The following is a 19,486-nucleotide window of genomic DNA, read 5'->3' as shown; positions in this document are numbered from 1 at the left end:
AGTCATGTTATGTGTGCTTCGCTTCTAATACAGTACATGTGTAACTATATCTCACTGTGGGTCAATAGCTCAAACTCTATCCAATTTACAATATTTGCGACTTTTTATGTATTTAAGTATTTTTTTTAAATACACCCCCCCAAAGTAAAAATATCATAGAAACAAATCAACAAAGGACAAAAAGGACAAGTTGAGAATGGTCCACAGCTGGAAACATATCATAACAGTCACAAGTCAGAAATAAACACATCACAAGTCAGAAATAAACACAAATTGCAATTTTAAAATTCAGAAAGCAATTTATTCCTGACAAAAACAATGTTTAAATCAAAAGAGGATTTTCCATTTCATTTTGAAAATACATCTGAAATATGAAATTGTACACAGGAATATTGCAAGTCATTGTTGAGCTTGCATGAACTGTTATCATGGTATTTTGCTCTCTAAGAATGGTCGTCATGTGAACATGCATCAAATCCCTAGAAATCGAGAAACAGTTCTGAAAGAAGATACTACAAGACATCTAGCAATATGAGAAGATAAGAGAGGGAAAGTAGTTTTGAAAATAAGAGAAAAGACACAATGCACTGTCTATAGCGAAATTGTCGTCATGTTCCCATGGCGACCAAATGATGAATAGAACTAAGTAGTATAAGCCACCCGAACAAATAATATATGTGAAAAAAATATTTTTTTTTTGATACAGTAAAAATGAACGCAAGGAACTACATCTACTAAACACTGTACACAAAATGATTGGCTAAATGTTTGTCAATACCCAGAAAACTTGTCTTCTTTTTCAGACAAGCACTACTACAAATTATTCATCACAACTCAATAATGTCATCCAATCAGAATCAGTGAATATGACAGATATTATTGGCTGGTATAAAAGGTCAGTTGTGTTGGCATGGAGACTGTTAGGTAAATCGGTAATTATTGCCACGATAGGAGGTTTACATTTATCTTCCAGATTAATAACTCAGTTTAAATTATACTTTTCATTGCACATTCGTTGCTGTATACTTTCGTCCCGAAACAAAACTTTCAATGTTCTATCTATTTGCCTAATGGTCAAGTTCAGTTTTTATAAATCTATCGTTGTTAAACAAAGAAAAATCAAGTTTTGTTTCAACTTAATTTCGGTAAGAAAATATACGGTAGCGAAATAGGCCACAGGCTCTACATACGACAGGATACTAGTTATATGTCGGCAGTGTCATGATGTGTTTGACCCAATCTGTGAAAGCAAAAAAAAACAGGAAGTTAGTAACTGAAATACATAGTGTAGATGTTTACTGATACACCATCATAGTTCACAAGACTGATGGGCTTGAGCTGGTGCCCTTTATGCTTATTTCATTGGAATTATTTTGTTTTGACCAATTTCAGAGATTTTTGGAGTGCATTTTCTTTCTCAATATTTGGGCAAATTTCAGTGAAATTTAACCGTTTTAGCTTACAGTAACCTGCTAGAAAAAGATTGTTTTTATCCTCAGATTCCATGAATGAAGTCCATAAGATTTTAAGTACTGAGATACCATAATTGAAAAGTTAATGAGAGTACATGGGAAAATATATCACTATGGAAACAAATCTAGAAAGGTGTATTGAGGGAGGAGAGAAGTAAGTTCAGGGCTGTATACAATTGCTGTAATATTGATGATGATATCATCTTTTATGGCAGATTTGTTTTTTTTTCAGCTTTTAACTCGAAACGGCAGTGCCTGGAATTTTTGTACAAATTTGTGAACAATGATGATGAAGAGTAAGTGTATCTTTGAGTTTGCTGAAGATTAAGTATTAATACGTAAAATGAAATATGTAAATCTATTATTAACCATTTGAACATCATATTTGTTTTCACCAAAATGCAACATTTTGCACATTTTTCTATTTTTTTCTCTTAATCTTGGTCAATTTTTGATAAAAAATACAGAATTTTCCTTTAGCTGCAAGTATTGATCAAAATTTTAAAAAAAAATATGGAAAAAATTATGCATTTTTTTGTGTGAAAGTTATCAGAAGTGTTCAAAGGGTTAAAAAAACAGCAGAACTGAAAGAAAAGAAATAATAATAAAAATAGATGATGGTAAATTAGTAATAGTACCAACTTTTCAGTTGAAGAAGGTCCCCAATGAATCTGTGTAAAAGATGTCAGTTTTTGAAAGTTGAAAATAATAAATTTTGTGAATAATGTAAACACTGGTATTCCTTTCCAATTCATCCACCATATTTGTATGTGAATTGACCATGTGACCTGAATTTGACCAAGCTAATTTGCATAACACAAACTGTTATGCAAATGAGGTCAAATATTATGTTATGTAAATGAGGTCAAACCACACATTCCAAATATGGTAAGAGAATTTGCAAAGGAAATTATTACAAAGAAAACATCTCTGAATGAGTCAAAGACGAAGATTATTTTGATATATTAGGACACTCTATGGAATATTCACTGGGAAATTTATCTTAACTTTTTTTTTCCTTAAATCAAAATTATCGAAACAAATAAATTTCCCAGGAAAGCGTACAGCAGTTAGAACTGAATAAATAAAAAGTTAGACATGCCCGATTTGTTTGAAAAAAATAATCAGTATTTTAAAAAAAAATCATAAGGATTAAAAACAAAATATTAATTTTTTGGAATTTTTTAGGCCACCTTCTATACATTAACTTCCTCGATTTTGCTAACATGCTTCACAAACTCTGTAAAAAAATAGGAAACAAATGCATGGACAAAATTATTATATTGCAGTAAACAAGACTTTTAAACAACATATACCGTTAAAATCTTATTATTAACCACATCTTTAACCACATTCAGGAAATGAACATTGTAGCATCAGCGGTTACTGCCAAAATTTCATTTTTATAAAGATTGCAGTACAAACTAAGTTAATAATATGATTTCACTGGCAGTGTTTGTTCGTACATCCGATGGCACATTTGAATTCAAATTATTGTTATGATTATGATTATGAATTTTGTGTTATATACCGGTAAATTTAAATGAGGTAATAGTTTTAATAAAAGAAGTGCAGTATATGTAAAATTGTTGGTTCCAGTAGCAGCTGAATATTGGTACATTTAGTGATATAATTGCGCAGTAATTCAACTTGATTCTGCAATTTAATTTCAAATACCACATTCGCCATGCAGCGTACGTTCAAGTTTGATGAAAACAAGTGTACAATAACTTTGTATACATTACACTCATATTAAACACAATGCGACACGACAAGTGTGCAGATTATACCAAAGACTTTTTGCTAATGTAGATTATCATCACTTTATTTTTACTTGGAACTCATTTTCTGTGTTACAAACGTAAACTTAACTGTGAAAATTTGTGTTTCATGAGACAATTTTTGCTGCAAGTCAGGAATTATCAGTGAGTTTTAATGCAGGCTAACTATTAGAAACTCAGTGGAAATGAAGATTATGTTGCTGTCAATTTTGTTTTTGCTTTTCTCTATCAAGCGTCTAAACATGATGTTTTTCAGTCATTTTTCCTAGGTTTTATTTTATTTTTCAGTGCAGATTATTTATTTAAATTCAATCATCTCCAATCTTAGTTTCTAACGGTCCACCCCTTAACCAGAATTGGAAATTTGACCTTGCAAACTGCAGCAAATGTTGACAATAAAAATAATTCAATCTACAGTAGGAAAGAGATTTTTTGGGTTAAATCAATTTCATATGATTTTTTCTCATATGATTTTTCTTCCTAAACATCAAATAATTTAGACTTAAAACCAGAAAACAGGAAATCTATTTTTCCCCCAACAATGGTATTATTCAGAAAATTAGTTTACAAATAGCCCCAACCATAGACCTTATTTTAACACTTACACCACCATCTAAAAATATCAGATATCAAATTTGCACTAAAATAGTTGGCAAAACAGATAAAGACAGCAAATATAATTAATATTTTAAGGATTTATGAGATAAGGTTTCACAACTTATATAAATATGGTAGTATGAAAAGAAGATTTTGCATCAATCAACAATATTTCAAACCAGTAGCATCACAGAACAAAGCAAACGCTTTGAAAATGTTGATTGCTTACACAGAAATGAACGAGATAACTGGGATAGTATTTGAAAATGCAAAAAACACATGTAACACATGATATGCAAATGCACAAGGGTACTAGAATAAACAGATCAAGACAAAAACTAAAAACAAAAATAGACTGGCATTTGCATATGTATTCTTGGAATGAACATTTGTCTTGGAATTTGTGATTATCTCAAATTTTTTACATGATTTTTTATATATACTGGTAACACCAGTTGCATATTACGGTATTATCTTATAAGTCTTTGATAAAACCTTTGAAAGTTCTTTATATAACAAAATTTATATTTTGGTATTATGAACAACAAAAGATCAAAAGATATTCTGAGATGGTGATAATAAGGTCAGAGTTGACACTGATGAAAAAAAAGAGACATGATAGAGAAATAAATTCAATTCAAACATGACAAATGTGCAAATGTGCAACATGCAAAAGACTGTGAAAAATCACTTGATTTGGTTATAGCATTGTTTTTTTTAAAAAAAGGAATCAGATGTTGTGTTTTAGTTATGTACACTTTACAGAAGCTGCCATCAATACAAATTGACAGCAATTTGGTCTCTTTTTTGTATATTTAGCCCACAAAAAAACAGAAGAAATCAAGTTTCTACACAATTATGGTCTCAAAACTAATGCACATTAATTTTTTTTTTAATTGTCATTAATATTGTTATTAAAATTGCTTTCGATTTTTTCATGATAATGTATTTCCATTATTTTTGTCTTTCTATAATTCTGATAAAAAAGCCAAACAAATACTGCTTATGACACTAATTTTCATTCGACCAAAAAAATGAATATTTTTTTCCCCTCAAATTTGTTGTATATGTATAATAAAGTTACAAGAATTTCCAGAATAGTTTCAACTTCGATATTAAACAATAAATAATTGTCAGTTTGTAAAATACAAACCTTATTTTCCCCTGATTTGACCTCTAGTTATTTACATAACACATAAACCTATCATTTATCCGGCCTGACAAACAGACTAACCAACAAGCTTCAATAAAAAATACTACTACTACAGTAACCCATGTCAGCCGTACCAAACTATAATGACTTCAAATCTCCTAAATAAGGCAAAGTTTATAAACCACAGCATCTCCTTCACGAAAGGTATAACCAGTATATTTTAGATAAAATACCAAAACTTGAACATTTCTGAGTTTGTTGTATTTTTTACTACACAATGAACAATTTCTTTTGACAATCTTGAAACTTTTGTTGCACACTGCAAAAACCTTGCTTCCCAGCAAACAAGCAAACTATACCAAATTCAATATTTTTTTCTTGAAAATGTATTAAACAACCAGAAAGATAACATATTTGGTCTTTTTAAATAAACTAATGTTTTAATGCACTCAAAATTGATTACTAGAAAGTACAAAGTGTCAGAGTCGTCACATAGAACCAATATCGGACATGACGTGTTGTGACGATTCTGTCGCTTTTATTTATTAAAGAAGAGAAGAGTTGATAGACTGATCAAAATATAGCGATCAGAATAAAAATAAACGTTCTAGAAAAAAAATGTCATTATTTAAAATAATACACTATGGAGAAATATTTTAGAACATGCGGAGATAAAAAATGGGACTGTGGTCTGTTGCTGAATGGCCAATGGTTTAATATCAGCAGTAATTACCCCTACAATAAAAAAAATTCAGTAAACCACCAAGAAAATCTTGAGGCACAAGCCATGTATACCACACCAATTTAAAATTGTCTAAAAAGTTAATTTGCACTCTGTGATCATTTAAAATGTTCAACTGGGTTCCTGTTACTGTTATGTAATTTTTTTTGATGGTCTGAACTTGCAGAATTGCAGAAATATTATTATCAGTTTCCCATTTTATTGTTTGTTCAAATTTCATTTTAACAATTCTCAGTTCCAAATCTCACAAATTTCAAATATTCATACTATAAAGTATGTTACAATCTAAGAATAAATCCAGAACTCCAATAAATATTCATGAATATTCAGAGTATAACTTTAATTCTGAATGTTCATACTAATCCAAATTACAAATAATTCATAAATCATTCTTTGTGACCGGCTTTTTGAAATTCTGAAAGAAAAACGTGGTGTAACCAAACTAGGTGTTATGAATCTTATTTGTATGCAATTTGGCCTGTTTCCAATCCAAAATGGCCACCAAATTAGGACTTAACGCTATTGGAAAATCACAAAGTTATTGTTTCCAAGGAAACAAGTTCAAATACCCCTATTTTTATTTGCATGTTGTCATTCATTTAATGAAATTTTTCATGCATAAAAATATCAAGAATTTATAGTGCTTTAAAATTTTCCACTTTCCATCGTGTCCATCCATAAGTTTCAGAGAAGTTGATGATACTCTTCATATTAAACACATATCAACTTCTACAAGGCACACACATCCAGCAAAGAGGACAGGTTTCAATGTGATCATATATGAACAAGTTCTTATTTACCCTGCCTTATATGCCAAATAAGAAAATATAAAGTATTCATAAAATGGTTAAGGGAAGATTAATATTAAAAGCAAATGACCACAATCCCTATTAGCTCATCATCAGTAGGAATTTTATTATTCCTGTTTAAAAAAGAACACTCAAATTTGATTTTGTAAAAAAAAATTAAATTGCCATAAGAAATTTAACTTTTTTTTTTCATATTCCACCTTTCACAGATCAATCGGCTCAATTTTATTAATAAACTTCACAAAGTCTGAAACAAAAGTAAGATCAGAATATGGAATACACAATATCAATTTGGTTACCATATGCATCATTACACCATAGTTACAAAATATATATCACCTTGGTTACCATAGCATTTATCATCATGGTTACTAAATATATACATTTGGTATATATCACCATGGTAACAAAATATACAATATAACCATAAAATATTGATTTCATTGATACATTGTTGAATTGTACAATATTTTCAATATGCTAATTTACATTTTTCCAAATATGGTACAGTTTTTCCTTATTTAGACCAGTACAGTACAATATCTTGTTAACTTAAAAACTATTTTTAAATCTTTTTGTGGCAGTATGGTAATTATTTTGTATACAAGGAAAGCAGGACTGTAGCAGGCATCCCCACTGTCAAAGAATATGTGGAACACAGGTAAAGGTAAATATTATACATTCAATGAGCAAACACATATAGATGATATATTGAAATAAATAAACTTTAAATGACATAACTTTTCAGCTAAACCTATGCTAAGACATGCTAAAAATAAGCAGCCTGTGGTAGTGTATGTACATTACCCTGGGACAGTAAAGTCACTGATTGTAGATTTAGAGTTTAACGAGAACATAAAAACAAAAACATGGATATAATTGGCATACCTTCATAATTGACATTGCCATCTCCGTCCTCAAAGCCAACCAATACTGCTTCAATCTCATCATCACTCATTCTTTCACCTGAGGAAAGAAAGGAAATTTGAGACAGGAATTCACCATGGCAACTGATTAGAAATCACCTTGTTATAGTAATGGGGAATTCAGCTCTTACTGAAACCCCTGTTTAATATCTGAATTGAGCAAGTTCCTCTTTCTAGTAATATCCTTTTATTTTTCAATGGTTTATCCCTTAGTTAAGAAAATGTTGATTTACCAAGTGTGCCCATCACATGTCTCAACTCAGCGCCACTGATAAGGCCATTTCCTTCTTTGTCAAAAACTTTTAAACCTTCCATGTAATCTTCAAACTCTCCTTGGTCTTTGCATTTTACACTTGACTGGTACATGGGAAGGAATTCTTCAAATGAGAAACGGTGATCTGGAAAACAAACAGAAATTATGAACTTAGAAATATAGTATTATAAATTGAAATAGCCAAATATGATAACATGAATAATTGAAATAGCTAACTATGGTAACATGATTAATTAACATAGCTAAATATGGTAACATGAATAATTAATATAGCTAAATATGGTAACATGAATAATTAACATAACCAAATATGGTAACATGAATAATTAATGTAGCTAAATATGGTAACATGAATAATTAACATAACCAAATATGGTAACATGAATAATTATCATAACCAAATATGGTAACATGAATAATTAATATAGCTAAATATGGTAACATGAATAATTAACATAACCAAATATGGTAACATGAATAATTATCATAGCCAAATATGATAACATGAATAATTGGTAAGACCAAATTTGGAAACATAAATTATTCATACTATCATAATTAATAAAACCAAAATAAGATGTAAATAATCACATACCAGCTCCCTTTCCTTCAGTGAGCTTCTTTACTTCTGCAATTGTTGGATTTAAATTCATGGACCTCAAAATATCCCCGATTTGACTGCAAGCAGCTTTATTATCTCCCTTTCGGTCAAACAGGGAAAATGTGTCCTTGGCCTCTGTGGTTAAAATAAATTATAAAACATTATGACAAGCCAACTCATTTAGGTACTTTCAATGCAACAAAGGTATTCCGTTCATAGTTATACATATTCAAAGATACCCAATATCACAATTCAAATGGTAGCATTCACTTTTAATTGAATTATATTAAAAGTTTTTCTAATGACTTTGTTAGACACTGTGTTCGTTGATTGGCTGGTTGAATTCAACTGTTAATGAAACTATTCATGCACTAGAGTATTATAAAAATTTGTAAAATATCTTAAAAATCATTTATCTCAGGATTACCACGACATTTCTGTCAAATCCATAGAGGACATACTAATTAGATATAGAAGGCATTTGGTAAATGAGTTTTCGCAAGTTTAATCGGTAGAAATTTAGTGTCAGGCATGCTAAGGACATTCTATATGGGTGGTTTACTGTCACTGAAGCATAATGATTGCCGAGATATTTTCAATCATCAATCGAAAGCTAGAAAACATTTATGAATATTTTATATAAAAATCAATTTAAAATTTATAGTTCTCTTGTTTGTAATATTGAAATATGAAATTTATATTTCTGTCATGAAATATGCACATGTAAACGGACAAACAGACTGAATGAAGGGCCAATGATATATACCGTAAAATCTGTATTAGAAACCGCATCCCTAATAGAAGTCGCACCCATTCTTTTTGAACAATTGAGAACCAAAAAATTCATCATTTCTCATATGTGTAGATGCTCTAATAGAAGCTGCATCCCCTCTGTTGCATTGTACCATTTTAATAGACGCCACAGCTTCTAATACAGATTTTACAGTAGCAGCCAAGCATTTGAAGTACTCAAAAAAAGTGTCATCACATGTTTTCAAGATTTTAAAAATGAATTCCATAGAGTAGTCCACGCCCCAAAATCATGTCACATGACTTCAACAGTTAGAGTAAGTTTTAAGAAAGCAAACTTTCTTTAACTAGTGTGTAGTATGCCCTTCAAAAATCTATGTACTTCAGAACTGAAGCCCATTCCATTTCCTGTAGCCGCAATGCAGTGTGGGTAAGAAAGATGCCACTACGGGTCACGGCTGTACGTCACCAGCTGATGCAAATAAATTACACGAATTTTTCCCCACAACAAATTATTATACATCTCTTATATTTATTTTAATGATGGATCGTCAAAATTATGATTAAAAAAATTGTTCTAACGTTCAAGTAATTTCAGTTCAAGTTCAGGAACGACAGACAATGAACTAGCTAAATATATGAACCTAAAGTACCAAAGAAGAGCATGTACATATTTGGGCATACGAAATGAGAGAAGATATCTAGCAACCAGACTCCCTAACTCTGCCCCAGTTATCATCTTATGGCATCTCAAAAATTAAATACCGACCAATCACGGCACGCGCAACAGACAGATATAGCACTATAAAATGGAGGTGGTTCGCTATTCTCCCCTCAGATTTTAAAACACGAAGCGATATTTAAAAAGGACGGATTAAAACGGAAAGGAAGTACTCAAATCTTAAAACTCTTAAAGTAAACAAATGCAAACACAACCCCATCGAAAAACGATCGTTAAAAGCACGCAGAGTAAATACTCGGGAGGACCGGCACCCCGATTCATCATGGACGCCCCCATAAACTAACAGAGGTTCTTCAGATATAAACAAATTGAAAATGGTTACTGATATTATCTTTAAAATTGGGATATATTACAGCAGAAAACTAATGGTGACATAGAACCATTAATATTTTTTCACGACTTTTTATCAAATAAGTCGCGGAGAAATATCTAGCATCTATAAGCAATTCTTGGTTAACTGGGTGATGAGAAATACCCCTGGCCCCATTGCGGAAAACTATTCTTGTACTGGGACCTGTAATAACGCATACTTGTATGTGTGGGTCTTGACAACTACTAGTATATTTTACCTTTTTACCCATTGTTGATACAGTTAGAAGTGAAAGAATCGGCAAGTCTCTGATGAAACCACCCGGGACATTATTCCTTTCGAACAATCCATACAAACAAAACTGTCTGAGCTCCTATGAATCCATACTCTGAATAGTTCCAACCTACCCTGGATGGTATATACAACTTATTTTCAATGATGCACATCGTCGTGTCTCATTGTTGAAGCATGAGAGACGTTTTAAGTAAAGACGAAATTAAAGCGTGACATACTTCACTAACATTCACTTGTACAACTTGTATATCAAGTTTCACCTCAACTGTCTTCCCTAGAAGTGATGTTACGGTGAATGTCTATCGACATTGGTAGTTTTTATCAAATAATTTCTTCTGGGAGGTGCGGTAACAGTGACAGACTCCGCGGCCTTAAACGCAACTTTAAGTTAAAACTTATAATATTCTTGCGCGATGTTAACATACAAGTAATTCGGACAAATGGTATAGATACCACTGAACAAGGTCGGTTGAACACTTACCTTCAATTTCTTCGTTTGAGAGAGACTGTGAAAAGAGAAATGAAAACAAAATTAAACACCTTTTTTAGTATTGCGATGAATCACGAAAGTGTAGTTTTTGCATGTTTTAAAATTCGACGGTGCTTCAGTGCCATACAGATAATTTCTTACCATGTTGGCTTCTGTCAGTGTTCTTGGTAGCTGCTTCTTGATCTGGCTGGCTCTGAGGAGTGAGAGTGCGCGTGGAATGCTGGGTGGTATGAGTTAAATGAATGCCTTGGTATGGCAACTATTTGTCAATCAAACACAGCCTCGCTCTCAGGTCGGCTCGTTTCCTTTTTAGGTCGCTGCATGGGGGAGGCGCTTACATGTTCCCATCCCTCTTGTGCCTAGTACATGCATCTGTTTGCATCGACCAGAGGTGAAAAACTTCAACGGACGGTCACAGTCGTCAATGTACTATAATGGAAGTCAAGTTGAATTTTATTTATGTATATTAAAGGACTCAATATTGTATATGAACTAAGACACTGTTCTAAATATTAATCCACTCGGGAATAACAGCCTTGAAGATTTTAATTATTCGTATTTTAATTATTCGTGTTTTATGTACTTGTTGTCAGTGCATAGGGTGTGTGTGTTGTGACGTCACTATTATCGACGTGGTGTACAAGTATGTTTGCATATATTATTTCTAAACAGCTGTAAGTATATCTTATCTATATCTGAGATTGAGGATACAATATTAATTAATAAATAAATTACCATATTCAAAACGTCTCCTATTTTGTTTTTGTTCTCTTCTCTTAGATGACCAGTCTCAGCATGGTATTATCTCAGATAGTCATATACAATAACAACTTGTTTATTTTCTATTCATGTATGAAAATGTGAAATCAACGCGAAATTCCATCCTCGGGTGACATGGTAAATAAACAGCCAGCACTTGAGATGAAATGCAACCAGTCTTCAACTTATTTAATACTTCCTGGCTGAAACCCGAATTGGTGCGAGGGCTTGATGGGGACGAGTGTCGTAACCTTTCGTTAATCATTGACAAAATCATACAGTTTACGGCGGATCTTGCTTGTATTTTGTTTAGCTATTGATATTATGGATCGTTGCTGGGTCGCATCTCAATAATTGACATTGCATATTCGATGTATCCATCCTAGACCTCGTAGTTACAACAGTGCATGTGATTATAGAACTTTTTAGCTCTACGTAGTGATCATGTAAATAATGAAACAAATCCAGAAACACGTGTACACATGCATAAACAGAATCAGTTGAACGTGATTGGCCAGTACATTCTCCAGCGTGTCGTGCGTTGTTCGCGTATTGAACTCAACTCATGCCTGCGGTTCTCGTGTCATTCAATATCTGAACGAGTGTACTCCATTTGTGACATTATACTTAGTTGTCTTAGCTCGTCCCGCCCACAGAACTTTGACGATGTTAATAAATACCCCGTTATTATACTTATTATATTAATACTGATAAAACAGATATTTTGTCATTGTTTCAGTTAAGGAAACACGGAAAGGAAGTCAAACATAAAGCACCTGGGAAATTGATGGCGTAATGCGAAGTTTATACATGTGTTACATGTGATAGATGAATATACCTTGGCCATATCAGAATGACTTCCCATCGATTTTGATGATTTTCTGCCGTATTTACATTCATAGCTGTTTCCAATCACCAAACTGCGATTTTTTAGATTAAAATGCCACCCTACCCAAATATGGATAAAAAACAACCGAGGTGTTATTATATTTCTATAGGCTAAAACATGTACGACATTAATCATCATAGAACACTCAAGAAACTGACAAATAAAACATAGTATAAGTTTATTTTTACTTACATAAGTGCCACTCTTTCAAATATGGGCCAAGAAAATGTATTCAATTAATTAACCATTGAATTACGCCGCAAAAATAATAATAATAATAAAAAAAAAATTTCGGCAAGTTTCGTAAAACATTGCAAAAGATTTCGTAATGGCAATTTAGGTATCCCAGGCAGATTTCCATACGACATATACCAGAAAAATGGTTCGAATGATGTGAAAATGGAATGTTAGTACATGCGTTGTGTACGACATCATAGGCTCCAGTCAGAAACACTTTATGTTGTTTCAAACGGAAATTGTTTAATAATAATTCATATAAATTATTGTATTTAAACATAAATATATTGTACCAGTTTTTAAAACTTTTTCTTGGAAATGAACATTCCCAAATATACTGTTACTTTCCTCGACATATGGACTCAGATTTAACTAGCTGGCAATTCATAACCGCGATCGTGACAATTCAATCCTACATTTAATTTATTAAGCACTTGAACACTGTGGGATGAGGTCATTCAAACTTCAATTTGCAATAATGATCATTAAGTAGACACTTCTAAGATTCAAAATAGCGAAATTGCGGCAGTACCATTTTGTATACTGTATATTTTTCGAATTTTGTATTTTGACGGACGAATTTATTCTGACGAATTTAATCTAAGTTAGCACAAGACACTAGATACTAGAACTGATCACACAGGCACGTCTTTTTGTTAGTACACAGTCTCGTTCGCACTTACGACCATATTTGTTCCTAAAATATGTGTTATCACTCATGGCTGTTTTAAATCAATTTGCAATGGTCTATAAAACTGTGACATTTTCAAAACTTTACTTCACTGTCTGCAAACATAAGCAATCTTACAATCGTTTAATTTATAACAATTCTGACTCCATCTGGAAAATTCAAATACACAACCGATTTCATAATGTTTCATATGTGGACATATACTTATTCAAACTCGGACTCTAAACTCGAATGTAGAAACCAGCAATAATCGTAGCAATGTACCAACGCGTATGTAATGATTCCAAATTGAGTCGACAAAGAAAAATGCTTTGAATGCCATTATCTGTGTGTTCTTTCTCTCTCCGGTAGGTAGAGAACACTACAATTTGCAACACACCTTATATATAGCTGCACCCTCTAGTGACGAAGCACATTTGTGACGTCATCATGACGTAGATGGCGTAAGCAATCTCGCTAAATATACATCAATGTTTGACTGTGTAGTTCGTCATTTAGAAAGTATTTTTTTATTGACGGATGATCCTAGATCAAAACAAAATTGCTTATATGAACGTAATCGTTACACCCATTTACGTCACAGAATCCCTTCGTCGCTAGGAAACGCGATGTAAACGAACGGTGTATCAAGAACGCATTAGCCAAATCCTCGGGCTGGGCAAAACCAAAATACAACCAAGAACACGACGTCCTTATCAGCTCAGTTTTTATTTTCAAAAGTAAATAGAGAAAAAATAGAGAAACCATTCGTCCCAACTTTTCTAAGTTGTTGTAAAATAAACATTTTCAAGCTTGTAGATCGGTGTACTCTTCGAGCCATCTCACATGCAGAAACAATGAATAATCTAATGTAGACCTCGAGGTCAGAGGTCAATTTGAAGTCTGTCAAATTTAAAACTATGTGTACAAAATTGCAAGGTTGTAAATCAGTACTTGAATATTTAAGTGGTCACGACCAAAAACAAAAATGTTTCCATAATCGGGATAAGCTGGTAATTTTCTTACTGTTATGCTATGTTTTTAATAACATCACTAAATTAAATTATCTGTTTTCAGGGAATCGCATAAATATAAATTATACACAGATATCCATTTTATAAACTATATATAGACATTTTTAGCACGTATTTTGAAATAAGTCAACCATGGCGCGCAAATGACCACAATTCATTTACAAACCTGATGCAAATGGTCGATGAGTGGGGATATAAGTGTTACGTACTAGTTATGTCGTTGCTGATAGCCCTCTCATCGGGGTTTAAACTCGGCCATTTCCGGGTTAATGGCGCAAATGAACACAACAATTGCATGTGATTATATGTTAATTTATAACGTGATTCAGAAAGCGTATCATTAAGTTGGTTGTGAACTACTGTAATTACCATATCACCACGTGCTGTTATCAGAGCCTGTACACTCAAATGCGGTAAGTATGCTATCCCGGCACAGCATGTAGCGAGTCTCAGCGCGAACACAGTAGTATCACGGTATCATCATGCCACCATACGCAGCGAGTTTGTCATTGCGAAGCGGCCTTGCAGCTGCTGCTAGCACCTGGTGATTTGACGAAGCCCGGCCCCACACTAGTGTAGTTATCCGAGCTATGCGACCTTCACAAGAAATGTCGGACAGATTGGTGACGTAGAACTGCGATGGCCGTGATCGAAATGTGTAATAAGGCGTTCAACATTCTACTTTTTGGAGGGATGGTATACAAAATTTTAGTACTTAATCTGCATACATAAAAAAATAAAAAATAAAGGGAAAATTACAGAAAACAAATATATTTAATAAAAAGCAAAGAAAGCAAAAACAAATCAAACAAAACTTACAACAGCATCGTCCTAAAATCTAACTAAAAAATGAGGAAACGATTAATTTTCAAAGTTTTTTCTCCCAGAGTTTCCAATGGCCAACCCCTCGTATCGTAACATGCGCTCAACGATGGTATATACAAATCGTCTGCATCGTGACATAATTTCGTTTGCTTATTTTTAAATATTTGTCTTTAAAAAAAACTTCCAGTCTAATAGTGTTTGAGATAAGCTGTTCATTTCTTTTGTGGACTAAAGAAGAAGTTATTAATCAACCGAGGTATTTTTCTCAATCTTTTGAAGCGCTTGACTGTGCATCGTATGATATTGCGCCCTCACCCAAACAGCGTCTGGTTTTTAATAAACATTTGTTTCGTCTGAGAAGTGTGCACCACGTAGTGACCGAATTTGACAATCAAAAGATACAAAGGTTTGCTCAGTTTGTTTAATATTGATTATACATTACACTATCTATGAACTCCGTATTTTGCTACAAAATAAAATTGCATAATTTTTTCCACGTTTTTTGCAGAAATTTGGTCAAATTAGAAATCTCATCAAAAAGTCCGGAGTGCAACGATGTTTAAAAAAAAAATGGCCTAAATAAATTTTGCATACAGCCGGTTTGGCGTTCGGCGGATTAATCAGTGGTCAGTTTCTTCAGTCGGGATGGGTCGGTGATTTTATTTTTCGCGTCGCAAAAATATGTTTGCGATGATTTCAGAAGTATGAAATTGCTCGAACTTAGTATATAGGCTGTGGGTATTGAATATTATCTAAATAATATCACAAATTAAATCTGTAAATCTTATTTATTTATTTATTTTATTTTTTTATTTTTATTTATTTATTTATTTTTTTTATTTATTTATTTATTTATTTATTTATTTATTTATTTATTTATTTATTTATTTATTTATTTATTTATTTATTTATTTATTTATTTATTTATTTATTTATTTATTTATTTATTTATTTATTTAGTTATTTATTTAGTTATTTATTTAGTTATTTATTTACGAACTTATTTAATATACAACTAAGCGAAAGTTGACAATTTTGAAATAAGCATGGTTTAGCTAGAACTGGTACGTTTACGTATTATTAGATTGCCGTGATGAAGTTTACTACACATGATAGGATGATTTGATTGGCACGGTTCCTGTGTCACGGAACAGAAAACTGCCACTTCAGTCGAGTCTTGCAAAAACTTTCTTCTTTTCAACTTGTGTATTTATGGCGAAGGAAATGACGTCACAGAAAGTGGGCAGCAGTATGCGATGACGTCATCAGCGATGCCGGTGGATGGAATACGGCATCTCTGTGATAATCATTTTTATTTCTTTTCACTATTACTGGCTGAATTTTAATTGTGATCACAGATTTTCCAAGCATTACGTATCGTGTCTTTTTTAATTCGGTGCTATGACAGTCTTGAAAGATTTTATTCCGTAATCGTCGGGCTATCGGAGCGTGATTTTGACGGAAATCGGAGGCTGAGCATGCTGATTACTGCAGTAGTGTAGGTAAGATAGCCATCATGTATCTTTTCCTTTCATTTCACTCGGCGAGTTGTCAGCTTTCACAGCCAATAGTTTTGTTCATTCTTCGCGGCACCGTGCTCAAACCCCCTCACTCACACGTTAGGGAGGTTGTCAGATCAACGGGGGTGCACGAAAGCTCGGATACATTTTCGTGTGCATCATGTACCATGCGCGCAACAACTGCAGCTGAGATGGTGACAATCCTCCTCCTTCGCTGCGCCTAGCGGTGACCAGATTATAAACATGGACGCCGGCGACAGCTACCTACCTATATAAGACGCAAGATCTTACCAACGGTGCACATCGCACAATGTTCGCAATAGCCGCTTGCTCGACTATTTTGGTGTGTGCTCACTCACTTGGGTCACATGGGGATAGGATTGATCCGTCCTGCGTTCTGCTTCTCTCAAGTGCAAGCAGCTCATCATTTTTTTGCGTTTAAAAATAGCTCGCACGGTAATTGGGTTAATTAACATTATGTCGCGTTTTGTGTTGACAGTTATGTAAGGAATACATAAAAATGACATGTTTTTTGTTGTTTTTTCATCCATTTCCCCCAATCAAATGTTTTAAAATCCCGCTTTGTAAATATGAATGTCTGTTACATGTGTTGACCTTATTTAAACCTTTTTGCTCAAAAAAAAACAACATTGTAAAACAGGCAACAGTTCAGTTCAGGATAAAATGTCATGATCCAACAATATAAAAGCATTTTCCTATGTGATTGTATAAACATTGTAGTGTATATCTGCCAATACTTGTTGATAAATTGTCAGTTATCAACATAAATAACAATAAATCTCCTGTAACACTTGGAATTTTGTTGCAGATGATTTGAAGGCAAACTTATAATTCAATAAGTTCCAGATCCAGTATCGATAAAACCTGATTCAAATATAATTATGATGAATAATAAATAATTTATAAATACGAGATTGGGTTGAACAGTGATACAATAAATATGGATTTTTACTTATGAATCATAATAGATATGAATTTGAACAATGCCCGGCCAATCATGCTCTGGGTCATTTTAATTTTTTTCTTGTCGTATGATGATGTGAGCATATCAAATTTCATCTCTGTATACGATATTAAAAATGGTTGTTATGTAACAAGAGTGTGACCGAGATATAGTTATTAAAAAAACAAAGTGCTCTATTTCCAGTGTATTTGCATTGTATTCACGCAATCTATGAATCGGGCTGTCGAACAACAATAATTAAGTTGTTTTTACCATCAACTCTTATCTTTCATTTCATCCAGAAATGTTATTATTGAGTGTTTTTCCACCTTTCCCCTTTTATGGTCATTTAATTCATTTAATAAAAAAAATGTCATGACAAGCACAATGTTGCATTACATCATTATTATTGGTATGCATGTTTTATCGAAAAACAGTTGTCGCGTGGTTAAAGCATACATATTTTTCATATTCAGATGTTTGTAATAACCACTTAAAAATCAGGTTCGTAAAATAAAAAGTGCGTCACATGTACAACATTGTAAATAATAGAATTAAAGTAAAATATGTCAGTTGGTGACGATTAATTATGATCACGAAAACTAATGTAAGTAAACGGCGACAACAGCAGATGTGCTTATCTTGTGTCCTAGGAATCCCTGGCTCACAAATATAACTGTGTTGTGCTGTTAAAACAAATATTTATACAATTCTGCTCATTTGCCGTATAATAAATTGTTGCAAGGTGGCTTAATGAAAAATGATTGATTCCACATTCTTGTCTCCATAGTAACTGAAATTTTAAAATATTCCTTTTAAACATTATGACTCTCTTGTGTATATAGTTTTGAATTGGAAGTATTTTCAAATCAAGCCGATAGGTTTTCTGCCATTGACTCTAAAAAATTTGAAGTTATATACTAGTGTGTTTGTTTTTTCAGCCCACAACTCAATGATAATTTCATAGATAAATGAAAATAATTTAATAATAATAATAATTTAAAACAATAAGCTGTTCTCTGTTAGTTATTATGAATTTTTCAACCTATGCCATGATTGATATACGTATAATGTTTATCAAATTTTGCTCATTTGCTGGCTGGCTTTTCTGACTGGCTTTGCTAGCTGACTAACAGATGGGCTAGATTTGCTGGTTGGCTAAATGCTGACAGGCTGTGCTTGGTCCTTTTGCTGGCTTGTTTTGCTAGATTCCTTTGCTTGCTGGCTGTCTTTAGTGATCTACTGGTTGGCCTTGCTGACTGGCCTTGCTGACAGGTTGCCTATGCTTGCTGACTGTTGGTTGGCTGGCTTTGCTTGTTGACTTAGATGACTGCGTGGGTTGGCTTTGTAGACTGGCTAGCTGGTTTTTTGCTTGCCTGCTGTGTAACTGGTTTTTCTGGTTGGCTTTACTGTCTGGCTAGGTTTGGTGGTTGGCTTCACTGTTTGGTTGGCTTTACTGGTTGGCTTTACTGTCTGGATGGTTTCGCTGGTTGGTTTTGCTGGTTGGCATTACTGTTTGGTTGACTTTACTGGTTGGCTTTACTGTCTGGCTAGGTTTGGTGGTTGGCTTTACTACCTATCCATCTCTGAATGAATCTCAGCCAGTGGTTTTAGCCTCCCTATTGAGACACACTTGCCCAGGTAGGG

General features: G+C 33.1%; 2 protein-coding genes across 7 annotated transcripts in view; one reads left to right on the top strand and one right to left on the bottom strand.

Annotated features, from left to right (window-relative positions):
• Positions 1 to 279: 279 nt before the first annotated feature.
• Positions 280 to 11,194, bottom strand: LOC100313658 (myosin alkali light chain). Of its 3 annotated transcripts, XR_014927995.1 has the most exons (8): positions 11,083 to 11,194; positions 10,933 to 10,957; positions 8,350 to 8,490; positions 7,714 to 7,878; positions 7,443 to 7,520; positions 6,755 to 6,801; positions 2,666 to 2,712; positions 962 to 1,240 (listed from the first exon to the last, which is right to left on the bottom strand). XR_014927995.1 is itself a non-coding variant. In XM_085494751.1 (7 exons), exons 1-6 carry the CDS (start codon positions 11,083 to 11,085, stop codon positions 2,669 to 2,671), a joined length of 456 nt encoding a protein of 151 aa, XP_085350877.1. In that variant the 5' UTR covers positions 11,086 to 11,192; the 3' UTR covers positions 962 to 1,240; positions 2,666 to 2,668.
• A 5,377-nt stretch (positions 11,195 to 16,571) lies between these two features.
• The window catches only part of LOC100369098 (uncharacterized), a 106,370-nt gene continuing 103,455 nt past the window's right edge, over positions 16,572 to 19,486 (top strand). For all 4 annotated transcript variants that reach the window (XM_085495188.1, XM_085495189.1, XM_085495185.1 and 1 more), the window contains exon 1: positions 16,572 to 16,857. The gene's annotated coding sequence lies outside the window, so the exon portion shown is untranslated. The remainder of the gene's footprint in view (positions 16,858 to 19,486) is intronic.

Source organism: Saccoglossus kowalevskii, chromosome 21, assembly GCF_978046115.1.
Source record: "Saccoglossus kowalevskii chromosome 21, keSacKowa6.1, whole genome shotgun sequence".
Taxonomy (NCBI): domain Eukaryota; kingdom Metazoa; phylum Hemichordata; class Enteropneusta; family Harrimaniidae; genus Saccoglossus; species Saccoglossus kowalevskii.
The sequence above is the reverse complement of the archived record's forward strand: the minus strand, read 5'-3'. Positions and strand labels throughout refer to the sequence as shown.

Bases quoted from the DNA above. Each gene is read 5' to 3' on its own strand.
- LOC100313658 (XM_085494751.1), bottom strand. The intron at 7,879-8,349 runs GTATGTGATTAT...TTTGTTTTCCAG, and splicing joins CACTGAAGGAAAGGGAGCTG to ATCACCGTTTCTCATTTGAA. The intron at 2,713-7,442 runs GTATGCCAATTA...ATTTTTTTACAG, and splicing joins TGGCAATGTCAATTATGAAG to AGTTTGTGAAGCATGTTAGC.